Source organism: Helianthus annuus, chromosome 1, assembly GCF_002127325.2.
Source record: "Helianthus annuus cultivar XRQ/B chromosome 1, HanXRQr2.0-SUNRISE, whole genome shotgun sequence".
Lineage (NCBI taxonomy): Eukaryota > Viridiplantae > Streptophyta > Magnoliopsida > Asterales > Asteraceae > Helianthus > Helianthus annuus.
The window spans coordinates 8043821-8058902 of NC_035433.2; the positions used below are offsets into that span (position 1 = coordinate 8043821).

Here is a 15082-nt window from a genome sequence, read left to right on the forward strand (position 1 = left end):
TTGATTTGAATTAAATCACGCAATTAATGTGTGTTTATATAGTATTCAGGTCCAACCATTTCACAAGTTGTGCTGTAGATCAGTTGGTCACGCATGTGTGTTAGTGTATGAGGGAACGCGAGTTCGAGTCCTGGGTCACGCATACCTTGGGATTTAAATCCCCTTTTTTGATACAGTTAGTTTTAACTAACTGGGTTAGCCACTAACTGAGTTTTCTGACTCAGTTAGTGCTGCCCTTTAGTAAACTTAACCTGGTTAGTCTTATTTAACCGGTTTTCACCAACGGGGTTAGATTCGCTAACGGAAATGCTTAAAAATCAATAAAAATTTAGAAAATAATTATTTATTTAATTTAAATTGTTATTTTATAATAATAAAATAATAAAATAACCATTTTTAACCCAAATTTCAATATTTTTACCGAATTAGCGTATAAATTCCCAATTTTGTACGGTTTAGGGTAATCTCTTGGCAACGATGAATTAAAGAGTCGAAATTAAGATGGAATTCCTCTGTTTTTACGTGTTTAACATAGTTTCAACGTGTTTAACATAGTTTCAACGTGTTAACATAGTTTCAACGTGTTTAACATAGTTTCATAGTTTCAATGATTCATAGTATTCAAACACAAAATATGGATAAAATCATGCAATTTCATTATGATTTCAAGTCTCGAGTACAATTTTGGAATTTGAATCAAGTACAACAAAGGTACAACTTACAAAAGTAGAAAGTACAAGTAGACTTTCCAAAAATGGAAAGTTTGAAAATACGAAATGTTACAGATAACCTGCCCGCGGCAATCTCGCCTCAGAATGGCAAAGGAAGCAACTGACTGACCGACTCACGGCTCTAATGTCACACCCTAACTGATGGTGGAAACATCAGAGTGAGACGAACGAGATTGCTTGAGACTTCATAACACTAAATGTGACAAGTATTTAATAAACAATTTTGTTTAATTATTAATATCAAGTACAATGTTTGAAATAGAATACATCGAGTTTGAAACAAAATGAATTACAACAATTATCGAATGACTAAACTAATTAACACGAATTAAAGTTTGGTGCGTTTTAGGCATCCTACTAGATTCCGTGCATCATCATCATCATCAAAATCTTGCAATACATTTTAAATTATAGTTCAATACAAAAATTTTGGCGAGTATACAAGTTTTGAGTACTAGCATATATGTATAAGAGTTTGAACAATCCAAATGACAAAAATAGTTAACGAGATTAATGTAAACATGGCATGCAATTTAACAAGTCAACCCTCTGATTACCGCAAGAATAAAAGACTCAACATTACCTCAAGAATACGGGCGGTTAATATACATGTTAAGGGAAGGCTCGTACGAAGTTAATGACAAGTAAATCGCACAAAAGAATCATCCAAGTATACAAATAAAGTATCACGTATTTAAGCACGTATGATTGGATTGTTTGGGTTTGTGATTTAAGCATAAAGTATGTGATTGCGTGTGATTAATAGTAATAAACGTATTGCACCCAAAAGTGTAAAAGTAAAAGGGGTTATGTATACTCACAAGTTTGCAAAGGCTTTTCGATTATCCGTGAGTGATGGAGAATCGAAGGTAAGGTCATACGGCGTTTATGGAGTAGTTAGATTCAGGATTTAGAATTTAAGTACAAAAATATGTCTTGCATAAAAGTATACCTAGTCTAAGTACTCGTTTGAACACTAAGTTGTATGTGATCTCATAGGTCCTAGTTTGCCTATTAGAATCAACAACGAGAGACTTATTTTCACAGATAAGTTAGCCAAAGTTCATGACGAATAATCATAAACCGATTATCATTATAAGTTTGGCTAGGTTCATATGTATATATATATATATATATATATATATATATATATATATAGGAAAAGGATCATGTGAGAAGTGATAGGCTAGTTGAGAAACTTGAGAAGCATTCTGGACCACACATTTTTCTAAGCCTTTCGTAATATACACATATGTATAGTTTAAAATTGACTATATACATATGTGTATAACTCAATATACATATATGTATATAGTCAATTTTAAACTATACATATGTGTATATTACGAAAGGCTTAGAAAAATGTGTGGTCCAGAATGTTTCTCAAGTTTCTCATATAGGGTGGACTTCTCTTAGGATCCCTACCCTATATATATATATAAGGGAAGGTTCATTTGAGAAGAAAATTTAATTGAGAAGAAAAAGAACAAAGGGTAATTTTGTAAAATATTAAATAGTTTTTCACTTATCTCATTTATTATCATTTTTGACTAATTAATTAGTCATAAAGAATATTATCCTCCACATTAACTTTTTTTGCCTACACACATCAAAAAGTTGTCCTACATATTTCAAAATTCATCCTACACGTTGAAATTTATCTTACACAACTCGTAATTTATCCTACACAACTTCTAATTTATCCTACACTTTAAATTATTTTATTTAATTTTTTTGAAAAAATATATATTTTGAAGATAAGTTACAAAAAATTTAATGTATTAGCTATTAAAGAGGAAGACTACAAATTAATGACCTATGTAGATTTACCAATGTACCCTTATAGTAACATTAAATACTTATATTAAATGAAGTAAAATAAAGCATTCTTATTGGTTGAAATTTGTTCTTTTTTCTTCTTACAAAAAATTTCTTCTCATTTGAACTCTCCACTATATATATATATATATATATATATATATATATATATATAGGATAAGGATCATTACAGAACACTAATTATTGCGAGAACAAAAAGAACAACTCTAAATCACTAAATTTTAGGATTTAAAGTTCATATTTCTTAAATTTTATGTTTCTTACATTCATAAGTGTATTATGTACACATAAAAAATCATATATTTTTCCCTACACATAGTCTACATACATGTAGGTAATTTAGCCTACACATAACCTACATGTGTGTAGCTTATTTAAAAACTAAAGATTTTTCATATTTTGTTTTTAATTCTAGTGTGAGAAACAATAAATCTTACATTTATAACATTTTCATGTACTTTTTAGGTTTTTAGGATTGAAAAAACGAGTGGTCTATTTTGTTCTGCGTGTTCTCGCAATATTTAGTGTTCTGCATAGAACCTTCCCCTATATATAATATATATATATATATATATATATATATATATAGTTATAATGATAATCCTAAAACTAAGTCCATCATGAGTTTCATAGCTTGTTATATAAGTCAAGCATGGAGGATTAACCTCATTGTATGATTCACCAATACACAAATCATCACAAGGATGATTCGGATGGTCATGAATAAAAAGAAATAAACAAGTAACTAGTACATTATCAAGTAGCCAATAAGACCTAACCCGGGTGAACCACCACAACATGGAAAGATTTAACTAAGTGTTGGAGGCTAGACGGGGTTATGTTACTTTGAGACTAGAAAGCTACTTGAGTGTTTATACACAAGGTTCACAAGTGAGGTAGTGGAACTAGGTTCGAAAGCCAAAGCTCCCACGATTCACACTTTTACAAGACACAAGTTCTACCATAAGGAAGATGGTGAATCGTGAATTCTTTCAACACTTGGAATATAGCATGTATGAACTTAAAGTAAAAGAGTTTTGAACTCACAACTTGATGGAGATCAACCTCAACACAAAACCACAACTATAGACTAAGTTGTGAACTTGGTGGGTACAAGATTTCACCAAGTTTAGTAAAAGAAATAGAAGATATAAGAACTTTGAACAAAACAGAATTTAATCTTACTTTGGACCTCAAATATGGTAAGGTTTCACCTTAGTTTGCCATGACAAACTTGTGAAAATCTTCCTAAAGGTTTTGATAAGTATTCTTAGTTGCTTGTATGTGTGAATTAGTTGAACCATTTATGGATTTTGATAAGTATTCTTAAGTGACTAGAAGTGAGTTTTGACATAAGAGTTGAACCCATGAATTATGTTGGTCAAAAGGATGAATTAGCTTATGATAATTGAAAGTTATGTTAACTTGACGCTAGAAAGTGTATAAACTTGTTGAGTTGAAAGACACAAAGTGATTTTGGTTGGAAAATTTAGCTAATATGATGGCCTAAAAATGGCGTCCACCAAGTGTTTGATAAAATGCTAAATGAGTTTTATTGAACTTGATATTGTATCCATGTATGTCAATTGGCAGTTTGACTTTTAAAAGTCAAATAGACCTAAAGTAGAATGGATTGGTAAATGTTGTATATAAATCCATAAGGGTGATGGTCATGGTAATGGTATTTGATGACAATTTAAACATCTTGTGGATATTTTGTGATAGTTTGACTCTAGACAAGCTAGGTGGGAGCTTGGAAAGGAACGGGTAAAACGAATCAATTACGCATGGAAGCTTGAACGGACACAAGGTAAGTAAAGCTTACACCTCCTAAAATAGAATCGCAATATATGAGATGGAAGTATTTTAGTTAAGATTTGGTTAGCCGAATAAATGTTAAGATGCGACCCTATGGTGTAAACCATGAAACGGGTCAAAACGAGTAAAATTATGATGAACTAATGTCCGTGATAAATGAAAGTTTGTTAAGACAATACCCCATGGTGTAAACCATGAAACGGGTCAAAACGAGTAAAATTATGATGAACTAATGTCCGTGATATATGAAAGTTTGTTAAGACGATATCCCATGGTGTAAACCATGAAACGGGTCAAAACGAGTAAAATTATGATGAAATAATGTCTGTGATAAATGAAAGTTTGTTAAGACGATACCCCATTGTGTAAACCATGAAACAGGTCAAAACAAGTAAAGTTATGATGAACTAATGTCCGTGATAAATGAAAATTTGTTAAGACGATACCCCATGATGTAAACCATGAAACGAGTCAAACAAGTAAAGATGAGTTTTTGGTATAAACATTTGCTGACGTGAACCAAAACTAGTAATGAGTTATGGTGTAAATACTTGCTGACGCGAAATATGCAAATATGTTTGTATGCAAACTACTATAAAAGTGAATATGCAAATATGTTTTTATGCAAACTATTTTAAAAGCCAATATGCAAATATGTTTGTATGCAAACTATTTTTAAAGTCAATACGCAAATTACTATAAAAGTCAGCGTATAATTAGAATGGGTCTTACAATTGGTGCTAAACCGTATTTTGGTGGTTAACAATGAGTTTTGAAAGGATCACTTTATGGCGCAAGCCATAACGGGTCAAACAAATAGTAATGAGTTTGTGGTATAAACATTTGCCGACTCGAACCAAAACTAGTAGAAATGAGTTTTGGTGTAAATAATTGCTGACGCGAACCAAAATGGTCAAACAATATAAAGATTGATTTAGATGCCATAAAGGGCGAATCAAGAATGGTCAAAAGGACAAACGGGTCATGCAGGTCAAATGGTGATCACGGCCATTCGAGCCAAAGCACGACTAAAGAGGGATGGGTCAAGTTTGGGTAATAGATTAACCCAAGTGAAATGCATTTAGCATTTTAGGTATAACGGCCATTCGAGCCAAAGCACGTCCATTACGCGGAAATGGACTAAATTAACTAAAATGCCTTGGGTGATAAAGCGAGTAAACTACCCCTAAGGCCCTAAGGGTAGGTTGATAATAAGTCCTAAAATTGGGTTGATATTTTTGGTAACATAAAACTCAAGGTCTCATAACGGGTCATTTTTGGTAAAACGCCATACCAAAAGATAATAATGAAAAGTTAGTGTTTTGTTAAATGAAACCAACCACAATTGCGGTTATAGTTGAGAGAAAATGTGGGAAACATGATAAGGGATATAGGAGACTTGAGCTAGAACGCTTATAGTCCCTTAACGGGTCGGTTGGGTAAAACATCAAACCGAATTGGATGTGAATTGGATCGTAGAGGAATAAACCTCTAAAGAATAAAACTAGTTTATCTTTGTTGTTTTAATAGCGTTTGACCGTTTAACTCAAACACTATTTGTTTTTAGTGTTTATGTTAGGCTTTTACAAAGGCGGGTACCGGACGGACGACCAAGCATATGAAGAACCGAAACACTATTAAGTCGCTATCCCTTGGGAAATAATTATGGAAGGACGAAGCATGATGATGTACAAAAAGTTTTCAAGCTTAAGGCATTATAATTTCTAGCTTGTATTTTAAGTGTAAAATTAGTTATGTCGGTTCGTCTGGGTTATCAGTTAACCCAGACATATAAGTTCTATGTTAAAAAAAATCTGAGACCTCATTCTACAAACTTGTCTGTTATCAAAACATATTGAGCGGGTTGAATATGATTATACAAGTTTTTAACTCTATCATAAATGTGTCGACCCATTTATGACTTGAGTTAATTTACCTTAAACTTAAAATCTTTTAACTTTATGTCTAGTAATGTCGTGTTATTGAATTATGTCAAATCTTTTAACTTTATGTCGAGTAATGTCATGTTATTGAATTATGTCATGGTTGTTAACTCTACCGAATACTCATCATTGGACCTTGCTACTCATATAAAATACTGAATTATTTTGACTTTAAAATCTTATAAGGGAATCGTGAATGGTCTCTGAAATAATTTATTGAGGAGCTTGCAATGGTAAGCATGCTAAATTAGCAATAATTGTGCATTTTGTTGTTGTAGATTCTTGAGCACTTCAAAAAATATATGACCCGTGATTTTTATTCTGGTTTTGAGTGCAATTTCACACTGTCCGTATAATTATGTGAGCTACCATTAAAAGTAACCTTTTGTCCTTACCTTCTTTACTCAAAAACACACCTGCCAAATATAATAAAACATATTTTTTTAACTTCAAACTAAATTACTCTTAAAAACTTTTAATATCTACATAGGAACTAGTAAAAATACTTTTAATATTTTTTTAACTTCAACCACAAAAAATTTACATCCGACGATATCGTTGTAACACGTTAATCCTCAGAAAATATTAACGTCCAAGATTAATCTAGAAGACAATGCTAAAAAGTGTAAGTCAAGTATCATCTATTTGGAGTTATTTAAAATATATTAATATTATAAAATTAAATGTTGTAAACAAAAACATCAACATCAACATCATACTCAGTAAATCTCACCAATAGCAAAGCTAAAGTAGGGTCTGAGGAGGGTAAAATGTAGACAACTTTACCTCTACCCCGTAGGAATAGAGAGGCTGCTTCCAATGAGACCCCCGGCTCGATAGTAGTTTTGCATCAAGCCTTGGACATAAGGCACATAACACTCAGCAATTGAGACAACTGCCGATTAGTGCATGTACCCCCTTGTCTTTCGGCTATCAACGCCACCACATGATGCATGATTAATCATCCCCCTATTTTAACGTTATTTTCACGAAATTAGTAAAATAACGTTAAAATTAGTGCACTTTCACTTTTGCCCCCCCCCCCCCCCCCGCGCGGAGCGCCCACACATATATACATTATATGCGCATACCGCAAGCGGGGCGTAGTATTTAAAACAAATTTGTTAAAAACTAGAAAGTATGAATAGATTTTTTTAAAAATTTCTTTGTTAAACACTTGTTGTAATTGATTTATACTTGTAAACAATAAACAATAGTATATGTAAGTATTTAAAAAAGTTAGGGAAGAAATGACAAAACCGATTTATAGAGGTTTGAGAGATATTAACTGCAAATACCATAATATTAAGCTACTAAAAGAATCAGATAAGTGTGCAGCAGAATTAAGTTTGAATAAAGGCATAATACGTTATCTTGGAGGTTTAAAAATTATTATTACGTTCAATGAAGTAAAGGAGATGGAATCATTTGTGAAGGGCAAAGTGGAACTATGGAAAAAATGGTTTCATGAGGTGGAAGTATGGAAAGGACAGCTACTGTCATACCAACGGATTGCATGGCTAATGATAAGGGGGTACCTATACAGATGTGGACGAAGGAAGTAATGAACGTAATTGCTGAAAGATACGGGAGAATAGTACAGAGTTCGGAAGCTGATAAATACGATCTAAATGTTCAATGTGACTTAGTTGGGGTGGTGGTGAATCACGGTTGTCATATTAAAGAAACACTACCAGTCAGCTGGAAAGATCAGATGTTTAATATATGGATATCAGAAGTTGAGGAACCATGGATACCAGGGTGTATTATAAGGAGGAGAGTAGTTTCCAGTGAGAAACCAGTTGAACCAAAAGAAAATAATGGCAGGGATGCCGAAAAAGGTGCCAATGGTGATGTTCTAGTTAATTCACCGGAAAAGATGATAGTGGATAAACCGTCAGGTAGGACACCGTCGCCGGAGAAAACAACGGCAGCAGCGGTGGTGGGAACATAAGAAACACCGGTGGTGGGAAATGAAAAGTCAAGGGGAGATGAGGGGATCGGCACAACTAACCAAAACAAAAGTCAAAATTCCAAGAATAGTCATGATAGCAGAATTGAAGGAATTAATAATGACATGGGGAATCCCGAGAAAGGAGGTATTGAGGCAGTTAATACCTCGGATGTACCAGAAGAAGGGTGTGGGGCCAGTCAATTTTTTCAAAATGGGCCAAAGGAAATTGGATCGCATGACATGAATGGAAATGGGCCCTTAATTACCAAATACAACAAAAGGAAAAGAACAAACTTGGCCACAGCAAGGGCCCATAACCTAAAACCCAACTCGAAGATCAATAAAGGGAAACTACCAGACTTAAACTTAGAGGTGAATGATAAAGGCAGATTTCAACACCGACAAAAGATTCCTTTGAAGATCAAGAGGAAACCAAGAAGGATGCAAGGATGCAGTCGATAATTGAAGACCTCTTTAATGATAATAGTGCTGGAACGGTTCCAGATGATGGCTTTAATTCTGAATGGGAGGAGGATTCAAAATCAGCTGACACCTTAGTAGAAGATACCCAATTTGCGGAGGATCCCAGGTTAACGAATCAGAGAGAGCCAGAAGAGGTGAACAATGAAGTACTACAGACAAAGAAAATTGGGGAAGCAGTAGGGGTAAATCTTATCGGAAAAGAGGATCTAATCAGGAAAACAATCACTGAAGAACAGGAGGTAGCAGGTTTGCGATGAATTTTGGTACTATTAATATAAAAAGGGCAGGAGGGGCGGGTAAAGGAAAGGCAGTTAGAGGGTATTTGTCGAAGTTTGGTTTAAACTTTATAGCTATACAAGAAACTCAGTTCAGGGACCTACCTAGGGTGATAAAAAGATTTTGAGATAACTCAGCTTTTGAGTATCTCAAAATGGATGCAAATGGAAGATCAAGTGGATTATTATCGATTTGGAGCCCAGGGATATTTAGAAAAGAATTCGATATTAAAACCCAAAACTTCATTCTAGTCAAAGGAAGGATTACAGGGGTAGAAGAGGATATGGTTGTAGTGAATATTTACGCATCGACAAATTCAAGCATCAGGAGACAGATGTGGAATGAGCTTTTAGCGCTAAAAGAATCGATCCAAGGCAAATGGATACTTCTAGGCGACTTCAATGAGGTACGCTTTCCAGAGGAAAGATTTAATTCACAGTTTGATGCTTGGAATGCATTATGTTTCAATAATTTTATTATGAATGCGGGATTGCAAGAATACAATATGGGGGGAAGAAAATATACTTTTATGACAGGGGATGGGAGAAACTTAAGTAAGATAGACAGAGTACTAGTATGTGGAGAGTTCATTATGAAATGGCCAGAAGCAACTTTGCTAGCACTTAACAGGGATGTATCGGACCATTGTCCTTTGATACTTACAACAACGGCTAATAACTTTGGACCAACACCATTCTGGGTATTCCATAGTTGGATGGAAATGTATGGGTTCGATGAAGCGGTTAGAAGGGGTTTGGAAAAAGAATGTGATTCAGGTTTCAAGGATGAATGTGTAGCAACTAAGCTTAAAGCAATAAAAGACGAAGTAAAATTATGGAGATCTAATGAAAAGATAAAGGAAGAGGAACAATTGGTTACGGCAAACGAGAATCTACAAAAGTTAGAAAAAGAAGCGGAAAGGAGAGTCTTAACGGAGCAGGAAATTGAAATGTGGCAAGGATATAAAAAAACGATTAGGGAATGGCATAAAGTAAAAACAAAAGACTTGGTTCAGAAGTCACGAATAAAATGGATAGCATTGGGGGATCAAAATTCAACATTTTTTCATACGGTAGTGAATAGTCACAAAATCAGAAATAGGGTGAACGGGTTGTGGATTGATGGCAGCTGGATTACAGATGCTAAGGAGATCAAAAAATAAGTTTATGGAGGCTTTTAAGGAGAAGTTCAAGGGACCAATTGTATCGCGGCCGAGAATAGGTATGGATGGATTCAAGAGTTTAACGGAAGAGGAAAAAAAGAGCCTAATAGAACAATTTAATGAAGAAGAGATAAGAAATGCAATATGGGAATGTGGTGGAGATAAAGCCCGGGTCCAGACGGGATTACATTCACCGTTATAAAGAAGTACTTGGAAGAATTGAAACCAGCAATTAAGGAGATGATGCAGCAATTTTTCATACATGGTTAGTTACATCACTCATGTAGCTCGTCCTTTATAGCACTTATACCAAAGGTAAATGATCCAATGGTATTCTCTGATTTCCGTCCTATTTCGTTAATTGGAGTAGTTAATAAAATAATCTATAAGGTTCTAGCAAACCGTGTGAAAAAAGTCTTAAATAGTGTCGTATCGAGTTCCCAGTCGGCATTTATTTCAGGTCGAAACATTATAGACGGGCCGTTGATAGTCAATGAAATTGTAGGGTGGGCAAAAAGAATGAAAAAAGAAGTTTTTTGTGTTTAAGGCGGATATTGAAAAAGCTTATGATACGTTGAACTGGAAGTTCTTAATTTCTGTTTTAACGCACATGGGCTTTCCATCAAAGTGGAAGAATTGGATTATGGGGATCTTATTCGCAGGAAGAGGATCGATTCTTGTAAACGGAGCACCAACGGGGGAATTTCAATATAAAAGGGGATTACGACAAGGGGACCCGCTTTCTCCATTTCTCTTTATTATCGCGATGGAAGCATTACATGTAATAATGGTGAACGCAAAATCTGCCGGTATATTTTCGGGTGTGGAACTACCAGGGGAAGAGCTAATGATTACTCACCTATTATTTGCGGATGATTCGGTTTTTGTTGGGGAGTGGAATGAAAATAATATCAAAAATCTGAAAAGAATATTAAGAGTTTATTACTTGATATATGGCCTAAAAGTGAATCCAATAAAGAGTCAGTTGCTTGGTGTAGGAATTGAGGAAGAAGAAGTCATCGCAAAGGCAACAAGTCTCGGATTTAAACCAGGGAACTTTCCCTTCACGTATCTGGGTTTGAAGGTAGGTGCGAACATGAACCGTATTCACAATTGGAAGGAAGTTATCGATACATTTAATAGGAGGTTATCAAACTGGAAAGCCAAGCTTTTATCTTTTGCTAGACGAGCAATACTGGTGAAATTTGTCCTCGGGAGTCTACCAAACTATTACTTATCGCTGTATAAGTGTCCAGTAGCTGTCATAAAGGTTCTTGAAGGAATAAGAAGGAAATTTCTATGGGGTGGATGCAACTCGGGCAAAAAGATGCAGTGGGTAAAATGGGAAGAACTGTGGCAGCCAAAAAATATGGTGGGCTGGGTATAGGTAGTATAAGAGACTTGAACTTAGCTCTATTGGTCAAGTGGTGGTGGAGGCTGAAGATGGAACCGGAACAACTATGGGTAAAAGTAATAAATGCAATACACAAAAACAAAAGGAGATTTTCCATGATACCATTGAGGATCGAGCAAACGGGGGTATGGAAAACAATCGCAGAAATAAAAAAGGATATGGTAAAAAAAAGGTGTACAAATAGAGAGGAAACTTACAAGCGAAGTAGGAACAAGAAACAAAACAATGTTCTAGATTGATGTTTGGCTCGGTGACAAAGCACTAAGAGAAGAATACCCGTTAATATACCAGCTTGCAAAGAACAAAAACTCAAAAGTAAAAGAATGTTACAGGAAAATAAACGGAGGTGTGCTATGGGATTGGGTTTGGGTAAGAACACCGAACACAGATCAGGAAAAGCAGCAAATGGAGGATTTACAGGGCAAATTAAATTAGGTCAGATTATCGGAGTCAAGCGACATTTGGTTATGGAGAGGGGAAGGCGACAATGAATTCTCGGTCAAAAAGGTTAGAGGTGAGCTGTCAAGACACATAAATATAAACGAATTGGCAGATGATTACTTCTGGAATAATTGGGCAACACAGAAATGTAGTATGTTTGTATGGAGAGCATTAAAAGGAAGAATACCGACGGCTACTCAACTGAGGGAAAGAGGAGTCCCGATTCCTTCAAGTACGTGCAGAGTATACAACAGCGAGGATGAAACGCCTGACCATGTTCTAGTAAAATGCAGATCAGCAAAAGAAGTTTGGGAACAAGTGGCTTCATGGGTGAAAGTACCGACGGTCGCAAACAAAGAAACAATTGGAGAGATCTTTCAATCGATAAATGATCACAACTGGGCAAAGGTAAGAAAAAAGGCTGTACATGCAGTGTTTTTATTAACAACTTGGGTTATTTGGAAAAATCGAAACGAAAGGATTTTTAGAGAAAGGACCGGCAAGTTATACAAGATGATGGAAGAAATCAAGGAGGACTCGTTTCAGTGGATTGGATGAAGCATAAGTCAAAGGTACAATCAATCTCATGGAAGGATTGGCTTTATTTTTCATGGTGAGGATAGTTTTAGTTTGCAAAAATGTAATTGTTTTACTATTTTTATTTAATGTACTGTGATGGTTCTCATAGCATCTTGCTATGGTCTATTGGTTTTCTGTGATAATAAAGTGATTCTGTTACCATTCAAAAAAAAAAAAAAAAAAAAAAAAAAACTAATCCATCTATTTCTCTCCCCAATCCTTCTATCGAGAGTTTCTTTACTACTCGTCTCCCGAAATCCAGTAGCAACTATTCTTTTGGACTAAAATTTCATTTCATTTAGTTTCTTTTATTTTTATAATGTTAATAGTGACTAAAATTCTATCGCCATAAACAAACAACATGAAGATATTTTCTTTTTGTGTTTTTTTTTAAACTAGGATTGAGACCCGCCGCAATGCGGCGGGGATTCTTTAGTTATAACTAAGTCGATCTAGGATCCGTACGTTATGTTAAATCTGTCAAACGGGGAAGAAATAGACGATGTAAAAACATTCACCCAAAGACGCACGTTGCGTCGTGTTAACTCGCAAAATTTAGAATGAAACGTAAAAACGTTAAACCAAAGACGCAGTCGATCTAGGACTCGTACGTTATGTTAAACCTGTCAAACGGGGAAAAATAGATGATGTAAAAACATTCACCCACACACGCACGTTGCGTCGTGTTACGTCGCAAAATTTAGAACGAAACGTAAAAACGTTAAACCAAAGACGGACGTTGCGATTTGTTAAGTCACAAAATTTAGAATCAAGCATAAAGCAAAAAATTTGCGGAAAATGAAAACTATAAAGGACCAAAGTTGAAAGTAAAAAAGTTGTGAGGATAGATTGCAAAAGATAAAAAGTTTTGGGTTAAAAGTAAAAAACAAATAGTTTTGGGTTAAAACTAATTTATGAAATACTTTTAGGTGAAAAGTAAAAAAAAACATTTTTTTTTTGAAAACCCCAAAAGCCATGGTTACGACAACTATATGCATAACTATTTTTTCTTTGGAAAACCCCCAAAGCACACCTCGTGTTGCGGCGAGGCGTAAAACGGTGTCAAATAGTACTAATGTCACACAACCGTTATCGACCACCAAAACTGACTCGACCTAGGATCTGCGTGTTGCGACGAACCTATCAAACATGAAAAAATATAGGTAAAAAAGTTGAACCACACATGCATGTTGCGCCGTGTTAACTTGCAAAATTTGAAACAAAACATAAAAAAGTTGAACCACACTCGTACGTTGCGTCGTATTAACTCGAAAAATTTATAACTATACGTAAACCGAAAATTTGCCAAATATGAAAAGTATAAGTGACAAAAGTTGTGAAGTTAAATTGCAAATAATGAAGAGTTTTGGATTAAAGTTAAAAAAACAAATTATGTAGGGTTAAAATTGTGATGTACTGCAAAGTACATATGTTTATAGTGTATATTTCGGTCAATTTTCGCGTTTTCGATACTTTACGATGAATTCTTGTTTTGAACTTGTTTTGTTTGTTTTGAACATTATGTTTCTTGGCTAGACTTTAGATACTACCTAGATTTGATGATGGTTTAATTTACTTATGGATCTTTTAACGGTTTTTATTGTTTGATTATGGATTGATTTCTGAAAGTAAAGTGTTCTAGATTTTCTGATTTGGTGCGTGTGCGTATTACTTTTGATTGTGGATTGTTTACTGATTCACATAGATTTTAGTGACGGTCTTTATCACATAATAGATCTGTGTTGATTATTTGTATCCTTGCGGGTTCGGGTGATCTTTGGGTAAATCGGCCGATAGCCTTAGAAGCAGTAATTAAAATACAATTAGAAGTAAATATTCTGCTTAACTTGTCGCTGAGAGGCTCGGGTTAGTTATTAGGTCGCGGTGCAATATATAGCTAATTTAGATTTTGAGAGAAGTCGACATTAGTTCCCTAATTGCAGTTGTGTTTAGTAAACCAAGTCAGAACCTAGAATTGCCTTAGATTGTCGCGCTGAGAGGTAGATAGTCGTATTAGGGCACTTTTAGAGTCGTTAGAGGACTGAGAGGAAATCTAACAGTCGGTAATCATAACAGCCTTGTAGGGTTTCCTAGGTTTCTTCCTGAGAAGGGTCGGGAAGTCTTAGCATTGAAACACCTTAAGGTTTAGTATTTTACGATCCCGGCTCCATACAACAATAAAACCGTTAGAAGTCCATTCACAGTTAAACTGGATTCAAGTCTAGGTAGTCCTTAATCTCATCTGAATTAAAACCCTAGTCTTCGTTCGTACTTTAGTTTAATTTCATTTTAAGTATAATTTTAGGATTTTAGTAAACCCCCCCCCCCCCAAACACATCATCTGTTTCATCGTGTCAGTGTCTAGTCTAAGTTTAGTCGTTAACGTAATTCATTAGAGTCCTTGTGGGTTCGACATCCGGACTTACTTTTCTGTGCTAGAGT

The 15082-nt window shown here is 34.9% G+C and overlaps 1 protein-coding gene across 1 annotated transcript; it reads left to right on the forward strand.

Annotated features, from left to right (window-relative positions):
• Positions 1 to 9198: 9198 nt before the first annotated feature.
• On the forward strand, positions 9199 to 10206 carry LOC110869541. The gene has a single exon (XM_022118784.1). The coding sequence runs from the start codon at positions 9199 to 9201 to the stop codon at positions 10204 to 10206; it is 1008 nt and encodes a 335-aa protein (XP_021974476.1).
• Positions 10207 to 15082: the final 4876 nt, after the last annotated feature.

Bases quoted from the DNA above. Each gene is read 5' to 3' on its own strand.
- LOC110869541 (XM_022118784.1), top strand. From the start codon at position 9,199: ATGGATGCAAATGGAAGATCAAGTGGATTATTATCGATTTGGAGCCCA.